The sequence below is a fragment of the Natrix helvetica genome, assembly GCF_964273705.1.
Source record: "Natrix helvetica genome assembly, chromosome: 4".
NCBI lineage: Eukaryota > Metazoa > Chordata > Lepidosauria > Squamata > Natricidae > Natrix > Natrix helvetica.
Genome location: NC_138550.1, coordinates 132,724,255 through 132,742,260, shown reverse-complemented (window position 1 = coordinate 132,742,260; position 18,006 = coordinate 132,724,255). Strand labels below are relative to the sequence as shown.

Below are 18,006 nucleotides of genomic sequence, written 5' to 3'. Positions count from 1 at the left end.
ATATTGATTTCTTTTTAGTATTCTTTGGCTATCTCAATAATTCACAGTGCATCAGCAATAATGTTTCTCATTGTACAGTCTTTTCTGAAACTAGCTAAAGAAGCTTATACTTTTAACAATTTTAGAACATTCTCATATTTATCGTCTACTAAAGCACACTTTTCTCATTCATATATGGTCAAATATTATTGTACATTAAAGCAAAAAATAAATTCATAGTAAGAGAACTGGTATGCAGTAAACTGGATGCTGACATGATTTCAAAGTCACATTTGATTTCAGTTAATATACTAAAATTATGACTAATTATAGTAAAATTCATTGCAATATATATATGACTTGCAACCCTATATTGGGATTTGGTTCCCACTAAAGAATTGATTCATCCAAATTATTTTGTAAGCCACTTCCATAAAACCATTGCCCTCAGCCCTGTAGAGCAGTTTTCACCATGGTGAGTGTCCCTCAGCATTGCTTCCTGGGGAAAATAAATCATTCTGCTGACTAAAAGGGGAGTTCAAAAATTGGCAATCCAGCCAGTGTCCCTTCCTGCTTTATCATTTCTTCACTACTGCTTTTTCAGTATGGGGAAAATGTGATGTGCTTCAAGTATTCCAGAAAAGAGAAACAGTTATAAAACTCGATAGTGGGCAAGTCCCATTTTATTCCATGGGAAAGTTTCCACTGCATAACCAGGAGGAAACACCTTCATTCTTCATCATGAAAGTAAACCTTGGGTGTTGAAGGGACATAGGCCTTGCATTATTTATTTAGTGGCATTTTATTTAGTGGCGTAATCTTGTGAATTCATCAGTGGTATCTTTCTGTATATCACTTCAGTCTTTGAGGTCAAAATTAGTTCATGTAACTTGGGGGTTGTTAAGGAAGTACAAGGAAACCACTGTTTGAGATATTATCAACTAAGAGTGGCCAAAGAAAGGATAAGAGCTAGTGTCTTATATCAACAGTGCAGGTGCACAGTAGCGTCATTGTCCTGAAGGCCCATCTGACTGCTTTTGCTTTCCTCGGGACAAAAAAAAAAGCCCAGAAGTAAAGCAGTTTTTTCTATGCAAAACTGTATGCAGATTATCAGTTTTAACACCTGTAGGTATTACTGTGGAGCATTATTTTATGTAGCTTACAACACCTTTCCCAATGCTAATCCTTTTTTTTTAAACAAACAGGTTTTGTAGGTAACCAAAACAGTATTAAAAAATTTGTAACCATAGACCGTAAGTGAATAAATGAGTCAATCCACCCACAACTACACCTACACACACACACACTCAAAAAAATGGAGAAAAAAATTGTGCTATTGATGTTTAGGGCAGTGCGTCCTTTCACTGACAAAACAGGAGGATATATTTAAAAATATATTTACTAAATATATATTAAAATAATTTTTAATATATTTGCAAGTATGTTTGAATGTAATTAATAAATGTACAGTTATGACATTATTGATTTATGTGTCCCTGTGTAGGTGAGGGTGCCCATGTGAGTCTTGTTCCAGCACTTAATAATCTTCTTGGTGGCCCTGTATATATAATATCTATATCTATATCTATAGATATGATATAATATAGATAAAATATAGATAGGTAGTGTTTCCAGCATCATAGCTTCAGAACAGGACCGCTAAAGACCAACGCATGCTAGGACAGGTTAGGGGACAAGAAGGAAGTAACTTGAACCACTTCTTCAGAGAGGCAGAGGTGGTTTGTCAAGGTTTGAACATAGAGAGTTTTACGGAGGCTTCAAACACTTTGTACTCCATGTCCTTTGCCCTGATCTAAAAATAAAGAAAAACAACGGACCTCACAACCTAGTGGAGATAGGATTATTGGGCACCTCCTCCTTACACAACTCCCCGAAGAGAAATAAAAATAAAACTTGGCGAGCGAAAAGGGTTAAAACACAAAAACAAAAAACAAAGGGCCATCAGGCCGGGCAATGACGTCACGGCGTATAGACGTTCCCGCCGGGGGATCGTCGCGCCCGCCGCTCGCTCCAGGACGAGGTTTCCTCTGGAGAGGCGTGCACTCGCGTGACACCGAGGGAGGAGAACGTGCTCCGTGTGGGCGAGGAGGACGGGTTGCTGCACGCGAAACTCTTCTCTCTCGCTCTTTCTCTCGCTCTCCCCCCCTCCCCTGCCTCCGTTAGCTTCCGGCGCCACTACCGCCATCACTCTCCAGCCAGCACCTGGCCCCGCCCCTCGTGCGCGGGGCCGCCCCTCGTGCGCGGGGCCGCGCCTCGTGCTGGACAATAGCGGCGTTGCCGCAGCCGAGTTGTGTGTCCTCCAAATCAGGCCGGGACTGCCGCAGTTACAAGCAGCCGCCGTGGCCCGCCTGCAAACGACCTGAACTAGCGGCGGGGATGCCGCCGTCCCGGCTGCGGAGCTGACCGAGGGACTCGGTTAATTCGAGCCGGGGTGGGTGGGTGGGGGCTTGATGTTGGTTTCTTCCGGATCATCATCCTCTCGAGCTGCTTCTCCGCTTCCCCTGCGCGAAGCTCGCCGAGCCTAGCTCGGACGGTTAGGAAGAAGTCGTTTGTAGGCGCTGCCCGGGGTTTGCGTGGGGCAGGTGAAAGCGGTGAGCCGGGCCTGCCTTGTTGCCGGAGCCGGGCCTGGCTTGGATTGGCACCCCAGAAGACGAGGAGGTGGTGGAGGCGGCGGCGGTGCTGCCCCCGTTTCAATGGAAGTATGCTACCAACTGCCGGTGCTGCCTCTGGACAGGCCGGTCCCGCAGCACGTCCTCAGTCGCCGGGGGGCCATCAGCTTCAGCTCCAGTTCTGCGCTTTTCGGCTGCCCCAACCCCAGACAGCTTTCTCAGGTGAGGACCCCTCTCGCTCCTTCCCCCGAGGCGGAGGTGGGAAACGGCCCTCGGGAGAGATCTTGCAAGGAGGGGCAGAAAAAAAAAACTCCAGGAATATCCATGCGGGATCCCGAGTGGGAAAACGGGATGGCTTTGAAAAAAAAAAAAAGCAAAACCCCCAAATCCCCCGGAGGCTACAACGTGCAAAGGTTTCGAGTCCTCCAGCACTGTTCGGTCAGGCGAGAGGGAACAAAAGCGGGAGGTAGGAAGATTAGGCCAGATAACGTGCAGCAGAGGAGGGTTTCAGTTAGCGGCACAGGCAAGCTGGCAAAACTCGGAACAGGCGAAAGACGCACCCGAGCACCGCTTGACTCTGAGGAATTGCCCCTCTTATCGCTCTCGTCTCCCGTTTTTATTTTTGTTAACTCTCGCTTTTTTCTTTGTCACCTGTAGCTGGGTAGTAATTCTGTAGTAGATCGCCAAGATTGCCATTCATGAGTTCTTGTTGATTTCCCCCCTCTCCCCAGAACGGACTAGAGACGATCAGTAATTTTATCCTGGTCATAAGGCTAGAAAGGATGAAATTGCTTATTTGGTTGATAGCTGGGGTGTTTTAGGAGGTGTTCAGTCTTTTTCTCCTTGATACTTATAGCAGTTACAAGAGTTACTAGGATATAATGAAGCTGTTATAAACGCTTCAGGTTTTAGTGAGGAGTCTCTTGCTTTTCACTTCAGCTGAATCATGCTCATCCCTTACAACATTTTGCAAAATATTGCCATGTATGTATGTATGTATGTATCTATGTTTGTATGTTTGTTCGTTCTGCCTTTTTCAGGCACTTTAAATATGTCTCATAGGTTTTTAAAGTAAATACACTATGAGTCCAATGTGAATGATGCATATAAATTTAACCATAACAAATGTAGGTAGGTGGTAAAGTGTGAGAAAATAGATTCTGTTGCCATTTTTGGCACTCTTCAAATGTTTTGAGGATTGGGTTACCCATCTGTTATTGCCCTGATGCAGTCTGCTGAGATTTCTCTGTGAATGATAACAAATCTCTGAATCTTAAGGCATTTGCCCAGAATTAGAGTTACATCTTTGCTTTATTTTTAGTATTCCATGTAGTTGGGCAAACCATAATTTTATTGAAACTTCTAAGGGTGTAAGTCCCTTTAAAATTTTGAAATAGTCTTGGCTAATACCATTTGCAAATGAAGAGGAAGTCAGTTATTCTTTGGTTTCTTTTTGAGTTTAATAGCACAACAAAATATGCTACAGAATGTGGATTATTAAAAAAAAATAGTTTGATAAGAGAGTCAAACTTAAATTTATTAGGGTTGTGTCTAAAGAAAATATCACAGATAGAAACTAATATAATTTCTCCAAATTTATGTGAAATACAAGATTGCAAATTATTCAGAAGGAATATGTTTGTGCTTGTTTCAAAGAATTCAGAGGCGCATAGGCGGAATATAATGTCAATGGTGTATTGAAAGAATGCTGACTGAAGTAGTCCTGTCACGTACTCTCAAAATCTGAGGATAGGAAGATGTGGTTGTTTGGTGTATGGAAAATAGAACCCCCTTTAAAGATGTAGAGTTTTGCTTGTGTGCTGATGGATTCATCCATAACAAAATATAGCTGAAGTTTTGTGCCACCCCATAGATATTCTTGAATTGAGATTAAGGCATTAGTTCTGGGGCTTTAGGCAATAATATCCTTTAATCTCAAACATTAAATATACTTGCAATTGAACTGATGTAGTAAAATCAGATTTGAAGCAAGGGACTTTGGATCAAAATTCTACCTTTATGTAATAGTAGAAATTACTTCCAATTGATTCTAATGCATTTGGTTACCTGAGTTGTTAACATAATTAAGTTGGCTGACGGTGGAATTCATGTTCCATTAATTATATCCTTTGGGAATAGAAAATACATACAAGAAAAATTATTTGTATGTTTATTGCTTAGCAGTTTAGCTATTATACTATAAATCATATGCTAGAATATTATCAAAAGAAATTGCTATGCAGAATAGTATTAACTTTGAAAGGAAGATTGATAGCTTTTGCTTACAATTGTTGAACCTTGTAAATTAAATGATTGTAGGCATTGCTATTTCTTTTGCAAACAGTCATTCTTACAAGGAATTTATAATTTATAAATAATTCCACAATTATTTATACTGAATAATGTTTAATGTTTGTTACAAAGTCTCAGTGTTCAGTAAATAATCTGACTGTATTTTTACAAAATGACAGTTCTAAAGGACAAACCATTCGGATAATGTAATTACTAATGGAATATATAAAAGATATATTTTATTTCAGTTATTAGGATTCTAAGTTGTTTCTTATAATATTTAGTTACAATTAGTACAACTTTTTAAGTAGAGCAATTCACAGAAAATACTGAAAGACCTCTGTTGCTGATAGTAAATTATAATTTTAGATGTACTCACTTACTTTATGTATTATTTTATTTATTAAATTTATATGCCACCCAGGTCACTGTCAAGTGACTTTGGATGGATTACAAACATCATAAAACAAAGGTACAAAACATTAAAGCAATGAATATTAAATAAGAGACTAAAAAGTTAAAACAGCAGAGTACTATGATGTGGAGGTGTGATCTTAGTGTAATAACCACCTCCAACATGGAGCGCCCAGGTCAGTTGGCAGAGCTAGGTTTTGAAGTTCGTATGAAAGATCAAGAGAGTGGGGGCACATCTCAGTTTGAGAGGCATGATGTTCCAGAGGGTGGGAGTCTTGGCAGAAAAAGTCTCTATTCTGCACGCTGCCAGCCAGAATTCCTTCACTGACGGGATTTGCAGCATACCTCTTCTGCAGGAACGAGTGGCTAGGCCAATCCCATTGGATTGCTTGCTCAGGTAGCCTGGACTCGTGCAGTAAAGGGCTTTAAGGTCACAAAGCAACACACTGAATTGGACATGAAAGCACACTGGCAACCAGCGTAGCTTATGCAACAGTGGTGTTACATGAAGTGCCCTAGGAGCCCCTAGAACTGTCTGTGCAGTTGCATTCTGTACTAGCTGTAGCTTCCAAATATTCTTTTAAGGGTAGCTCCATGCAGAGTGCATAGGGGGGATAACTGCTACCAGCATTTAAGAATAAAGGTTTAGAAAATGAGATGCAAAAATTGAACATTAACATCTCTAATATAGAGCCATAATCCATGATGCAAAATTATGGTGAGCAAGGTCCAACTTTTTTTTAAATGAACAGTTGTATTACTATATGAATACTATCAACATTCGTCATCTAATTTGTTTCCTTACAGAATACCAAAAATAGAACTGATGGTATAAAATCCCCCTTACAAAGCCCATTAACTCACTGGTGAATAAATTCTAAGGTTCAATATCCTTGGAAATAGTACAGGTTATTTTATAAAAATGTAAATAGGTGATAATATTAACTCAGTTGAAGATGTTTTGTTTGTTGTCTTACCTATGGGCACATAAGTTATCTTTTTTGTCTCTTCTCCTATATTTCAGTGTATTTTAATGGGCATCTTGCTCTGAACTTGAAACAAAATTATTTTGAGCTCCAAATACTTCAGTAAGATTGGAACTCTACCCAAAGGTTCACACCAATCTGGTTTGAATGTGAACAGAGTACTTTGAATTCAAAATATTTTATATATCCATGAACCAAAGTTCTGAACATTTAAATTTTTCAGAATATGTGAAATGTTTTAGCTAATATATACATACTTATGCATTGTTCTCTAAGTCTTACTTTTCCAATCCATCCTTTTTCTTCAGGGGCCATCAGAAAATTGGTTTCTTTACAACATCTAAATACTCCTTTTAAAGGGGCTGCTGGTTTATAAAATGGGGACAGGAAGTCTTGATTTAAATCTGCATATGCAGCTGTACCTCTTGTTGCCTCAGAAAGCCATTTTCATTTTCAGATAGTAGAGATTTTTCGCTTGATGAAAACTACATAGTATTACAGAATTCTGAAGAAGTCTCTAAACTTTTGCACCTGCCATATTCACTATTTTTTCTTATGAATCTGTAAACAATTGTAACCGTACATTCGAATATACAGAAACATGGCATAAATATCTTGTCATTTAACTTTGTACCATATACAGATTGTAACAGCTTCATTTTATTTAGGGATTTATTGAAATACATAATTTCAATATGTACAAGGTGTCTAAACTTTTGTATGCAACTGAAGTTCTGTTTAGTCAGGCTTTTACAGTTTCATGTCTTCTTCACATTTCCTGTTTTGTTTGTATGTATCCTCAGAAAGTAGTGAGCTTTTTTTCAATACTGGCACTGTCAATTATCAGACACTTTTATGACTTTGGCATGGTCATGCCACTGTTTCCAGATCTGTTCATGGAAGTTCTACACTCTTCTGTTATAATTAGAATGGTGCTTTCTGACTGGGAAGTATCTGTCATCTGGCACTCCTGCTCAATTAATATTACACACATTTAAATGCACTTGTCTTGGTAATAATACAGAAACGGTTTGTTAGTCCTTCACATTTGATACTGGAATTTTTTCTGAGTATTCCCCTTCCTTATATTTACACATCTATCTTATCCCCATTGTGGATTACTGTCACTTTTTCATTCTTTTTTTCAACTACTGACAAAAGATCCAGTTATTTTTACTGCCTAAAACAGAGGTTCCCAATCTTGAATTATTATGGACTAATTATCATAGGGGAGGTATCTTACTAATAACCAGCCATTTGGAGGAGTTGGGTATATAGGGAGGAACTAGTTCTAGTAAGGGATATAGGAAGAAACTAGTTTTAGTATGTTTATCAATTAAAACCCCTTGAGTGAATTATTTGTTCTGTGCAGAGATAGATTGGTAAGTTCACTGTAAAATATGATTGGATGTAGCCAAAATATGTGCCATTGACTTTTTAACTAAGAAGCGTCATTTTATAATTGATTTTTTTAAAATATTTTTTTTATTTTCAAAAACAGACACAAACACACAAGACATATAACATAAAAACCTCTTCAACTGCATATAGTGTGTTGATTGGTTACAAGGTCTTTCTGCATTCTTTCCATAGTCATCACTTGAGCTTTATCAAAATTCACATATCATTGATTTTAGAGAGTTAAGATGAGTGGAGTGTGAAGAAAAGTATGCCATCCATGGCTAGTTTCGTTAAACATGATTAAAGTTTGAACTTTTGTCCTTTACTGGAACATTTATTTACAATGGTTTTTAAATTAAATTAGAAATTGAGAAATTTAAATTCTATTTAAAAAATAGAAATAATGTATGTTTTTAATTTTCAGAGACGTGGAGCAATATCCTATGACAGTTCTGATCAAACTGCATTGTACATTCGCATGTTAGGTAAGTGTGGTTGTTTATTGAGATACGAGATCTCTCTGTCAAGTAGACAATAAGCAGAATGCACTTTAATAACTTTGGTTCTTTTTGGTCCATTTCTTTCAAATGCTTCTAAGTATTTACATTTAATTTGGTGCTATTTTAATGTTGAGTCAGTCACTAAAAATACATATGAAGATGATTTCGAAAAAGGAAAATACGGGCTGTCCTATAATTCAGATTTCAGTGGGAAGAAAATATGGGAGTAGAGATACAAATACATAAGAGAAATACTGAAGAACATGCCAGATATTAAATATATGATACTGAAGTGCCATGCATTTACATTTATGTATAAATTGTATACATATATTTATTTTAATGTCTGTTACTTGTGTTAAAGTTAGCTCTTGTAGTTATAGTTCCTGTGTTGAACATGTAGAGATTACAGCAAATGCCAAATACATATAAGATTAGAAATTTGTTATGTTTAAAGATAGTTGGAATGACTCATGAACAAATATTTGTATAGGAATGAGTTTCAACTTAAGTTGTAAACTAAATATTGTTATGTGCTAGCAATTTTGAAGTAATGCAACTTCAAAACAGAGAAAAAAATGTGGAAGGAATTTTCATGTAAATTATTCAGATTAGTTCCATAGACATAAGGAGAAATACATCGTCATAAGAGATTTACTTGTTGCACCCTTTACAGTAACTTCTGTTTAGGTTATTCATTATTATAAAATTTGCAGAAATGCGTTGGTGGTGGCTTTTAGAGCACTGAACCCTAAAGTAAGTTCAGTTGTTAATATTGAACAATCAGTAGACTATTCTACTTTAGTGCCTGGTAAATCATAGAATCTCTGTATCCCCAGATTTTTTTTTTTTAAAGTAATCCTGTTGCATATGTGAAATTGAAAGTAAATGATTCCTTAAAAATAATTACAATAAATTAATTCTAGATTTCCTTTCTGGTATCTACACAATTATTCTCTGCTTATTATATAGGGAAGTTCAGACTAATTTGGCAAATTTCATTCATCCCTGTTTACTGCTGTGCCACAGACACTCACCTCCCTGCTTGTTTTAATTTCCTTCTGTGGTATTTGTTGGCATTTGGCAACACTAGGAAAGTATTTATTTTCATTGTTTCATTTAAGTTAATAAGCCTTAGTTGATTAAAAAGCACTTCCAGCACTTTGCCAGATAAGGCAACAAATCCAGAGGCATTCCTCTCTGTTCACCTGGTCCTTCCATGAAGGTGAAACTTAAAATGAAAGTAGCTCCGTACCACTATTAAGCTTATCTAATTTCCTAATCAGAGTGTTTCAGTACAGACGTTATACGGTTTACCTGGGACCATTCTGAAAGCCAAAAGCAATAGTGTTGAACCCACCTAATTTAAATTACATTATGATTGTTTCTGATTGTTCAGAAAAAGTTAACAGTGCTACCATAGTAAGGTATGTAGCTCCCAAACCAAAGTCAGTAGATGAAAGATAATGTAGTCAGTGGTGCCATAGACATGGGGAGAGTACTTCATGCCATCCAGATTCAGCTGAGTCACAGTTCTACCAGGTCAATGCAAATTCAATGCAAATACTTGTAAGATACAAATTGGATGTGAATCCATTTAAAAGTCCAGTTTAATAATGGTATAGAGCTGAATATTCATACTACCTGGTGGGTAAATTCATATAGATTTGGACTCTGGGTAGATCTGATTGAGTTGCCCATGCACAGCATTATGGCTTTATCTGGACTGAAATTGATTCTGTGACTTCCAGTGAGGTTGACACCTTCCACTGAACTGTGAATTTGGTCACCTATTTGTTAGGTCCAGTGTCCTCCTGGGTCTTTTGGCTAGGTCCATGTGGTGGTATTGACATCTTTGAGGGAGAAGGTGATCCTTCTGGCTTGATGAAGGAGGTAGTACAGCTCCTTTTTAAGAGACCATTGCTGGATTCTTTTCTTCTGGATAGTTATTGTCGTTAATGTAGGTTGTTGAAATATCTACATTACAAAGGGAAGGTTAGATAGTTCTTGTAAAGGGTCTTGAAGGAAGCAGATTATTTGAATCCACTTCAGGCTAGGATATTGCACTGAAACAACATTGGTCACACTTCTTCATGACCTTTGGTGAAGATGGGATGAGGGTGGTATGTCCATCCTTGTGCTTCTTGATATCTCAGCTATTTTCAGTACCATTGACCATTGATGTCTTTTTGACTGTTGCAGAAGCTAGGAATTGGAAATTCTATGTTCCAGTGGTTTGCCTCCTTCTTCAGTGATTAGTCCTAATAGATATTTACATAGGGGAGAAGTTGCATCTGCAGCTCCTCAGTGCATCGTGCCTCAGGGTTTAATGCTCTCACTGATCCTGTTTAACACCTACATGAACCTACATGTTGGGTGCCATTGCCAATCAGTGTGGAGCCTAGTATCATCATTATACTGATGACCTGGGCATTGTTCATCCCAGCCTTGGGCTATGAAACTCTCAATTGCTTCTGGAGCCTGTTTAGATCTGCATGGAGAGAAATAGGCAACCTTGACAGAACCCTGATTGGCTGTGGTTATCCTTCCCCCCCCCCCCCCCCCCCCCGGGTCTGGGATGTTTTCATCTTTGGCCTTGGATGGAATCATACTTTCCTCCATGAGGCTTATATATACAAGTTGAGAGTCATCCTGAACTCTCAGCAATTGCTCAAAAAGCAGTAAAGTAAGGAGCTCTTATTTTTCTGCTTTTTTATTAGCAAGATAGTTGTTATCTATGCCTATTGATGTTTAGATAATCTAGGCCACATAGAGATTTTTGATGAACTCCTAGGTCATTATGTATTCCTACCTTAAATGTATACATAATATTGTATTGGTGACAAAACAATTATGACAGGGTTGGAAAAGTAAATTTGCATGATTTCATTTTCTATCCAGTATACCCAATTCAGGCAATTGGTAAAAGAGTGGATTGTTGGTTTTATAAGATAGTAACATTCTTTGTCTCATTTTATCTCTGTTTGAGATACTGCAACTTGCTTGCTCTGTTTTCAGTAGAAAACCAGTATGATTTATAAAATGCTGCTAAATTAAGGTTTTGTTTAGTCAATGTTCTCTTCTCAGAAGGGATTCAAGGCGTGAAATCAGGAATGGATCTTGATTTTTTTTTTGTTCTTCCATATGGAACACAAATGACTGATTATATTCCAGAATCTCCCGCTGCATTTTGCATAAATCTTCCATCCTACATAATGGAGAAAGGAATGCATTCTGGCAACTGGGTCTATTTTATTGGCAAGTGGCCACAGTAGTTGTTATTGGGCATAATTTTGCACAGTATTTGAATGTGGAATATTTAATTTAGGAAAAAATAGCAATAAGCCTGAAACTATTATTGATTCAATTAAATAAAGCAAAGGTGCCCATTCATTGTGATGAATGTTTATCTTGGGGACAAATGCTACTTTTGAAAATACCAGTATCAAAAGCAGATAAAGATGATAAAGTTTTAAAGTACTTGCTATTCATCAGTATTGCAAAGAATCCCTTTGAAAAGAAATATTTGTTCTATTCACACTGAGCCTGATTTTTTTAAAGGAATATTATCTTATCTTGGCATTGCTATCACACTGATTTTATTCTGCATTTGTTAAGTTAAATATCCCCTGAGGAAGATGTTTACTGAAACATTTGGCAATGCATAATTCTTTAATCATTTCTGCTTTCTTCTCCTTTTTATTTATAGGGTTTCCTGCTTGAGCAGGGGGTTGGACCAGAAGACCTCCAAGGTCCCTTCCAACTCTGTTAATCTGTTATTTTGTCAAGAGGCTTTCTGAAAGATCAAAATACATAGAAAAATTCTTATATTCTAAATTAATCCTATAACTATAAAACTCTAAGAAAGGATTCAAAATAATAAAGTTTAAAACTAAGTCTCGAGATTTCAAATTATTTTTATTAATAATAGATGAATTTATGTTCATTTAGATGTGAATAGTCTGAGATGCAGGTCCACATGTGCTCTTCCCAAAGTCTTAGATGTGGTCTACGACATTTCTGAAAGCAGTTACCAAATAATATTTGTAATGTATTGGAGATTTAATACATAACTATTTTAACTTCATTTAAATATAAATGAAATAAATTTAGATTCTGTCCTGGCCCCATTGCTCCAGCATATTATTTCAAGGTTCAGGAAAGATTGTGTTACAAATTATAACACAATGTGTTATTTATCTTAACTATTGTTGGGGGGAAAATTCAAACAATAACAATAACTTCTAATGGAAATTATATTTCAAATTATGGTATTAGGATTTGAAGATGGCTTATTGCAATTAATTATAATTAATGTGAACCCAGTTTAGAATGATATCCTAAGCTATGGTTAATTCAAAATTGCTCAGATTCGGACAGGCTTCGACTCTGGGTAGATTTAGGCGAGTCGACGGGGATTAATCTTGTGGAGACTATCTGAGATGAATTTGATCCGGTGACTCCCGAGGCCATGGACAGGGTTATGGGGAGACTTAGTGCTGCCACTTGTGTGCTGGACCCGTGTCCCTCCTGGTTTCGGCTTCCCAGGAGGTGACATGAGGCTGGCTCCAGGCGATTACCAATGCTTCATTGAGAGATGGGTTCTTTCCCACCACCTTGAAGGAGGCAGTGGTGAGGCCCCTCCTTAAGAAGTCTTCCCTGGACCCAGCTTCTTTAGCCAACTATCGTCTGGTCTCCAACCTCTGCTTTGTAGTGAAGGTTGTTGAGAGTGCAGTAGCACGGCAACTTCCCCAGTACCTGGATGAAGCTGCCTACTTGGATCCGTTTCAGTCGGGTTTCAGGCACGGGTACATCACGGAGACGGCATTGGTCAAGCTAGGTGATGATCTCTGGCGGGCCCGGGACGGGGTTGTTCCTCTGTCCTGGTCTTATTAGACCTCAGCGGCTTTCGATACCATCAACCGTGGTATCCTATTGCGACGACTCGGGTTGGGAGTGGGGAGCACCATTTTGCGGTGGTTATCCTCCTACCTCTTGGATCGATCGCAGTTTGTGTTGACTGCAGGGCAGAGATCGACCCCGAGGCGCCTCGTGTGGGGTGCCCCGGGGGTCGGTTCTCTCACCCCTCCTGTTCAACATATATATGAAACTGCTGGGCGAGATCATCCGTGGTTTCGGGGTACGGTATCATCAATACGCTGATGATACCCAACTTTTCATCTCTACCCCAAACCACCCCAACGATGCCCTGGAGGCTGTGCGGATCTGGGTGGGGACGAACAGGCTCAAGCTTAATCCCTCCAAGACTGAGTGGCTGTGGTTCCCGTCATTCCGATTTGTGCATCACGTACCATCTTTGATGATTGGGGGAGAAATTTTAGCCCCCTCAGAGGGGGCCCGCAATCTGGGAGTCCTCCTGGATACGCGGCTTAGTTTAGAAGAACATCTTATGGCCGTGACCAGGGGGGCCTTTTACCTGGTACGCCAGTTGCGCCCTTTCCTGGATTGGGATGCCCTGTACACAGTCACTAACGCCCTCGTCCTATCTCGCCTGGACTACTGTAATGCTCTCTACATGGGGCTGCCCTTGAAGAGCACCCGGAGGCTCCAGCTGGGCCAGAATGCGGCTGCGTGGGTTGTCATGGGGTACCTAGGTGCTCCCATGTTACACCCCTTTTAGGCGGCTTGCACTGGTTGCCAGTTGTTTTCCGGGTTCTATTCAAGGTGTTAATTATGATCTTTAAAGCGCTCCATGGCTTAGGCCCAGGGTACCTGCGAGACCACCTACTGCCACCAGTAGCCTCCCACTGTCCAGTGCGATCCCACAGAGTTGGCCTCCTCAGGGTGCCGTCGGCCAGACAGTGTCGGCTGGCGACCCCCAGGGGGAGAGCTTTCTCTATGGGAGCACCTTCCCTTTGGAATGAGCTGCCCACGGAGCTTCGCATAATCTTCGACCTCTGGTCCTTCCGGGGCGCCCTAAAAAGTTGGCTTTTTCAGCAAGCCGGCCTTATTAATTTTAAATTGTCAATTTTTAATTTAATCCTAAATTTGATGTAAATTGTTAATTGAAGGTTATTGGATTTCCTATTTAATCTTTTTAAACTTTTGTCATACATGTTTTTATGTTGTACGCCGCCCTGAGTCCTTTGGGAGAAGGGCGGCATATAAGTCCAATAAAACCAAACCAAACCCAACCAAAAGTTTTGATTTCCTCACTTGTGAGTTGAAAGAGGAAAGCATAATGTTGAGGCTTAGTGAGATTTCCTATTTTTATGTTAGATAATAATGATTAGGTACATTCACATGCAGATTGCTGCAAGTGGTTGGGACCACTTTAGATGTAGGATTGGATTTAAATTTCCCAAACTGCCATTCTAAAATAAGATTCTGCTGTTGAAGCCAATCATTCCTAAGCACTGTGTAAGTACTAAGACTAAGAATTGCAAAATGAAAAAAAATTGCTTCTTTGTTGGCTGATTGGAACAGCCAGATTTATCTCCCTCCTTGCTGCTATTCGCTTCCCTTCCAGTGGCAGATTGTAGCGGCTTTGGTGCTGCACTCCTAAGGCAATTGTTCAAGGGATTATTTCATTTAGAGAGATGGAAAAGTCAATTCCTTACATTTTCTGTTTCTTTAATTGACTTTGGTCTGCCTTTTCATCATTCGTCGTGAGTTGGATGGCTGGATGCATTTGTTTAATAATAAACAACCAAAGAAACATACTCTCTGAAGGTCTGGCACCCTCCAAATGCTTGGACTTCAACTTCCAGATTCCTTAGTTAACATTACCATTGCTGAGAATTCTTGAGAAATCTGGGAAAGCTGACGAATCCTCATATTCTCAATAGAGATGGAGATAGCATCCATGTATGGGTTAACACTGTCTGTTTGCTGATTGGACTGAGTCTGATTACTAATTAATTAACCATCTATATCAGTGATGGTGAACCTTTTTTGGCTCGCGTGCCACAAGTGTGGAGAGCGCAGGGGGGTCGTGTGCGGGTGTGACGCACCCATAATGCAATGCGTGACACCCCCAGTGCGCATGCGCGCACAACAGGTGCGACCCCCCCATTTTTACATGCTTTTTTCACCCTCCCCAGACTCCAGAGGCTTTATAGGAGCCTGGGGAGGGCGAAAAGAGCCTCCCTCCCCCGAGGCTTCAGCGACCGTCCGGAGGCTTCCCTGAAGCCTTTGGAACGCTTAAAATGACCCTCTGAGCTAAGCGAAAGTGACTTCCGGTTTGCTCGGAGGGTCGTTTTAAGCATTCCGAAGACTTCAGGGACCATCCGGAGGCTTCCCTGACGCCTTCAGAGCGTTTAAAATGACCCTCCGAGCAAACCAGAAGTGACTTTCGGTTTGCTCGGAGGGTCGTTATAAGCGTTCCGAAGGCTTCAGGGACCGCAGCGTGCTTTGACAGTGTTGCCCCTGGCGTCTCCCGGCCGGATTGCCTGCAGGAACCGCCACAGCTCTGAGGAAAGTCACTCAGACGCCGCGGGGAGGCAAATGACTCCCTTTAAACTGTTTTCACACCCTGAAGGCTTTCAGGCAGCAATTAAAAGTGCGCATGGCTGCATTGGCCTGATGAGGCTCTCAGAAGCCTAGGAAGAGCGCCGGAGGCCATTTTGAAAGGGGAAATTTGGCGCTGTCGCCATTTTGAAAATAACGGTCATTCCGATGGCAGACAGCAGCGTGGCATACCATCTCCCTGGCGTAGAGAGAGACAGTCAGAGGGGTTTGCTGTTGTTAGCTGGAGGGCCTGATCTCCCAGCCTTGCCTTCCTTGTCCCAGGGCAGCAGTACAACTAAGCCACATGATAAGGACTCTAAATCATCCAGCAAGGACTCCAAGTCTAAAAAGACCTCTTACGTCAGCAGACAAAGAGACTATCCCCCAGACCAAGACCAGGCCTCATCACCATTCCTCCACTTCCAAATCAGGCTGCAGCCCTCCTCTGCAGTTGGATCCTGGCCCTGGCCCGTTTAGCCTAATGCTGTCTATTAATACTTCAGGGCTGTGGGGGCAATCTGCACCACCAGTCCCTATGGAGCCTTGCCTACCTATTAGACATGTGGAGGCCACATTTACGCCCACGGCTGCTGGCCTGCGCCCTGAATACCTGACCCCCGCCATGCCACTAGATCACCAATCCTTCATTGCGGAGGCCATTAAGCAGGGGATTGCAGCTGGGTTGCAGCAACGACAAGTGCCACCAACACCAACACCGGCCGCCCCGGCTCGTGTCCACAGTGATCTTGTTCCCTGGCCGCCCTGACAGACCATTTGAGAACAGTGCCCATCAGGATTATGTCTTATCTGGATGACATCTTGATATTGTCACACTCTAGGGATAAGGCCATGAAGGACCTCGACACCACTATTCAAATCCTCCAATCCCATGGTTTTTCCATCAACAGGAACAAGAGTCACTTTGTACCTACCACTCGCATCTTGCATTGACACGGAGGCGACCCATGTGTTCCTCTCTGAGGAGATAAGACAGTATCTAATTGATAAGAGACCAATTAGTGTCTCAGGTGGAGAGGGAAAGGAGGAAATTGCTGAGGAAGATGGTTTCAGCCATCTTGATTGTCCCTTGGGCCACACTACACACCAGGGAATTACAATGGCTCCTACTGCCCTTCCAAAAGGAATGGAGAAGCACTTCCCTGGCTAGGGTTACCTTGCCCAGTGAGGTACGGCACTCCTTGCGTTGGTGGAGGTCCCCTGCGATCAAAAAAGAGTGTCAGTTTGGGGTGAAGGACTGGATCACGATCACAACTGATGTGAGACTCCAAGGTTGAGGCGCCCACCTTGACACACATTTTCCACAAGGCAGGTGGTCGGAGGAGAAAGATATCTTCAGTATTAACCTCATTGAGCTCAGAGCCATCCGTCTTGCCCTCCTCCACTTCGTAGACTTGATCGGGGGACCCATGTACTGGTTCTGACCGATAACATTATGGCCAAGGCCATGTGAACAGGCAGGGGGGCATTAGGTCGAGACAATTAATGGGGGAGGCGGAAGAGCTGGATCACTGGGTGGAGGTTAACCTGTCCCTCGCCGCTGAGCACATTTCAGGGATTGACAATGTGAGGGCAGACTGGCTCAGCCTCTCTACCCTGGATCAGGCAGAATGGAGATTACACCCTTCTCTCTTCCAGGAGATTAAGCGACGGTTCAGGGTTCCGATCATTGACCTCTTCGCCTCTCCAGCCAATGCTCAACTGCCCTGGTTCCTCACGAGGTTCCCTGCAACAGGTGCAAAAGGGACGGATGCTCTCCGCTGGCCCTGGCCTCAGGGACTACAATACACCTTCCCACCACTTCCACTTTTGTCCAGGGTCGTGCACAAGACCATTTCGTCCAGGGTGGAGATCATACTAATTGCCCTGCATTGGCCACGCCAGCCATGGTTTGCAGATCTTCAGACATTGTCTGTGGAGAGGCCCTGGAGGATCCTGCCAGACAAAGCGTCCCTCAGCCAGGGGTCGCTGGAGCACCCGGACCCCCAGTGGCTCCAGTTGACCGCCTGGTGCTTGAGCGGGAGGATCTGACGCTTGACAGATTTTCAGCTAGAATCATAGACACTATACAGGCATCCAGGCAGCCCTCCACGGACCACATTTATAATGCTACCTGGCGGGTATTTTGTGAGAGCTGCTCTAATAGGATAACACCAGTTTCGGCCTTGGTTCCCCAGGTCCTGGAGTTTCCCCAGGACGGTCTGGACAAGGAGTGATCACCCAATACTCTTAGGCGGCAAGTGGCGGCCTTGTTCATCATGTTGTCTTGGGGAGGAGGTCAGTCATTATCCCATCACCCAGCAGTTAGGAGGTTTT

At 41.5% G+C, this 18,006-nt stretch overlaps 1 protein-coding gene across 4 annotated transcripts in view; it reads left to right on the top strand.

Moving 5' to 3' along the window:
• The first annotated feature begins 2,050 nt into the window (after window positions 1-2,050).
• Window positions 2,051-18,006, top strand: part of PDE7A (phosphodiesterase 7A) — a 559,958-nt gene continuing 544,002 nt past the window's right edge. For 3 of the 4 annotated variants that reach the window (XR_014175326.1, XR_014175327.1, XM_081952405.1), the window contains exons 1-2: window positions 2,051-2,831; window positions 8,127-8,187. Coding sequence is in view for 2 of the 4 variants with exons in the window: in XM_081952405.1 (XP_081808531.1) it covers window positions 2,694-2,831; window positions 8,127-8,187 (199 nt within the window). In the remaining 2 variants the exon portion in view is untranslated. The remainder of the gene's footprint in view (window positions 2,832-8,126; window positions 8,188-18,006) is intronic. The other variant, XM_081952406.1, reaches the window with a different exon arrangement.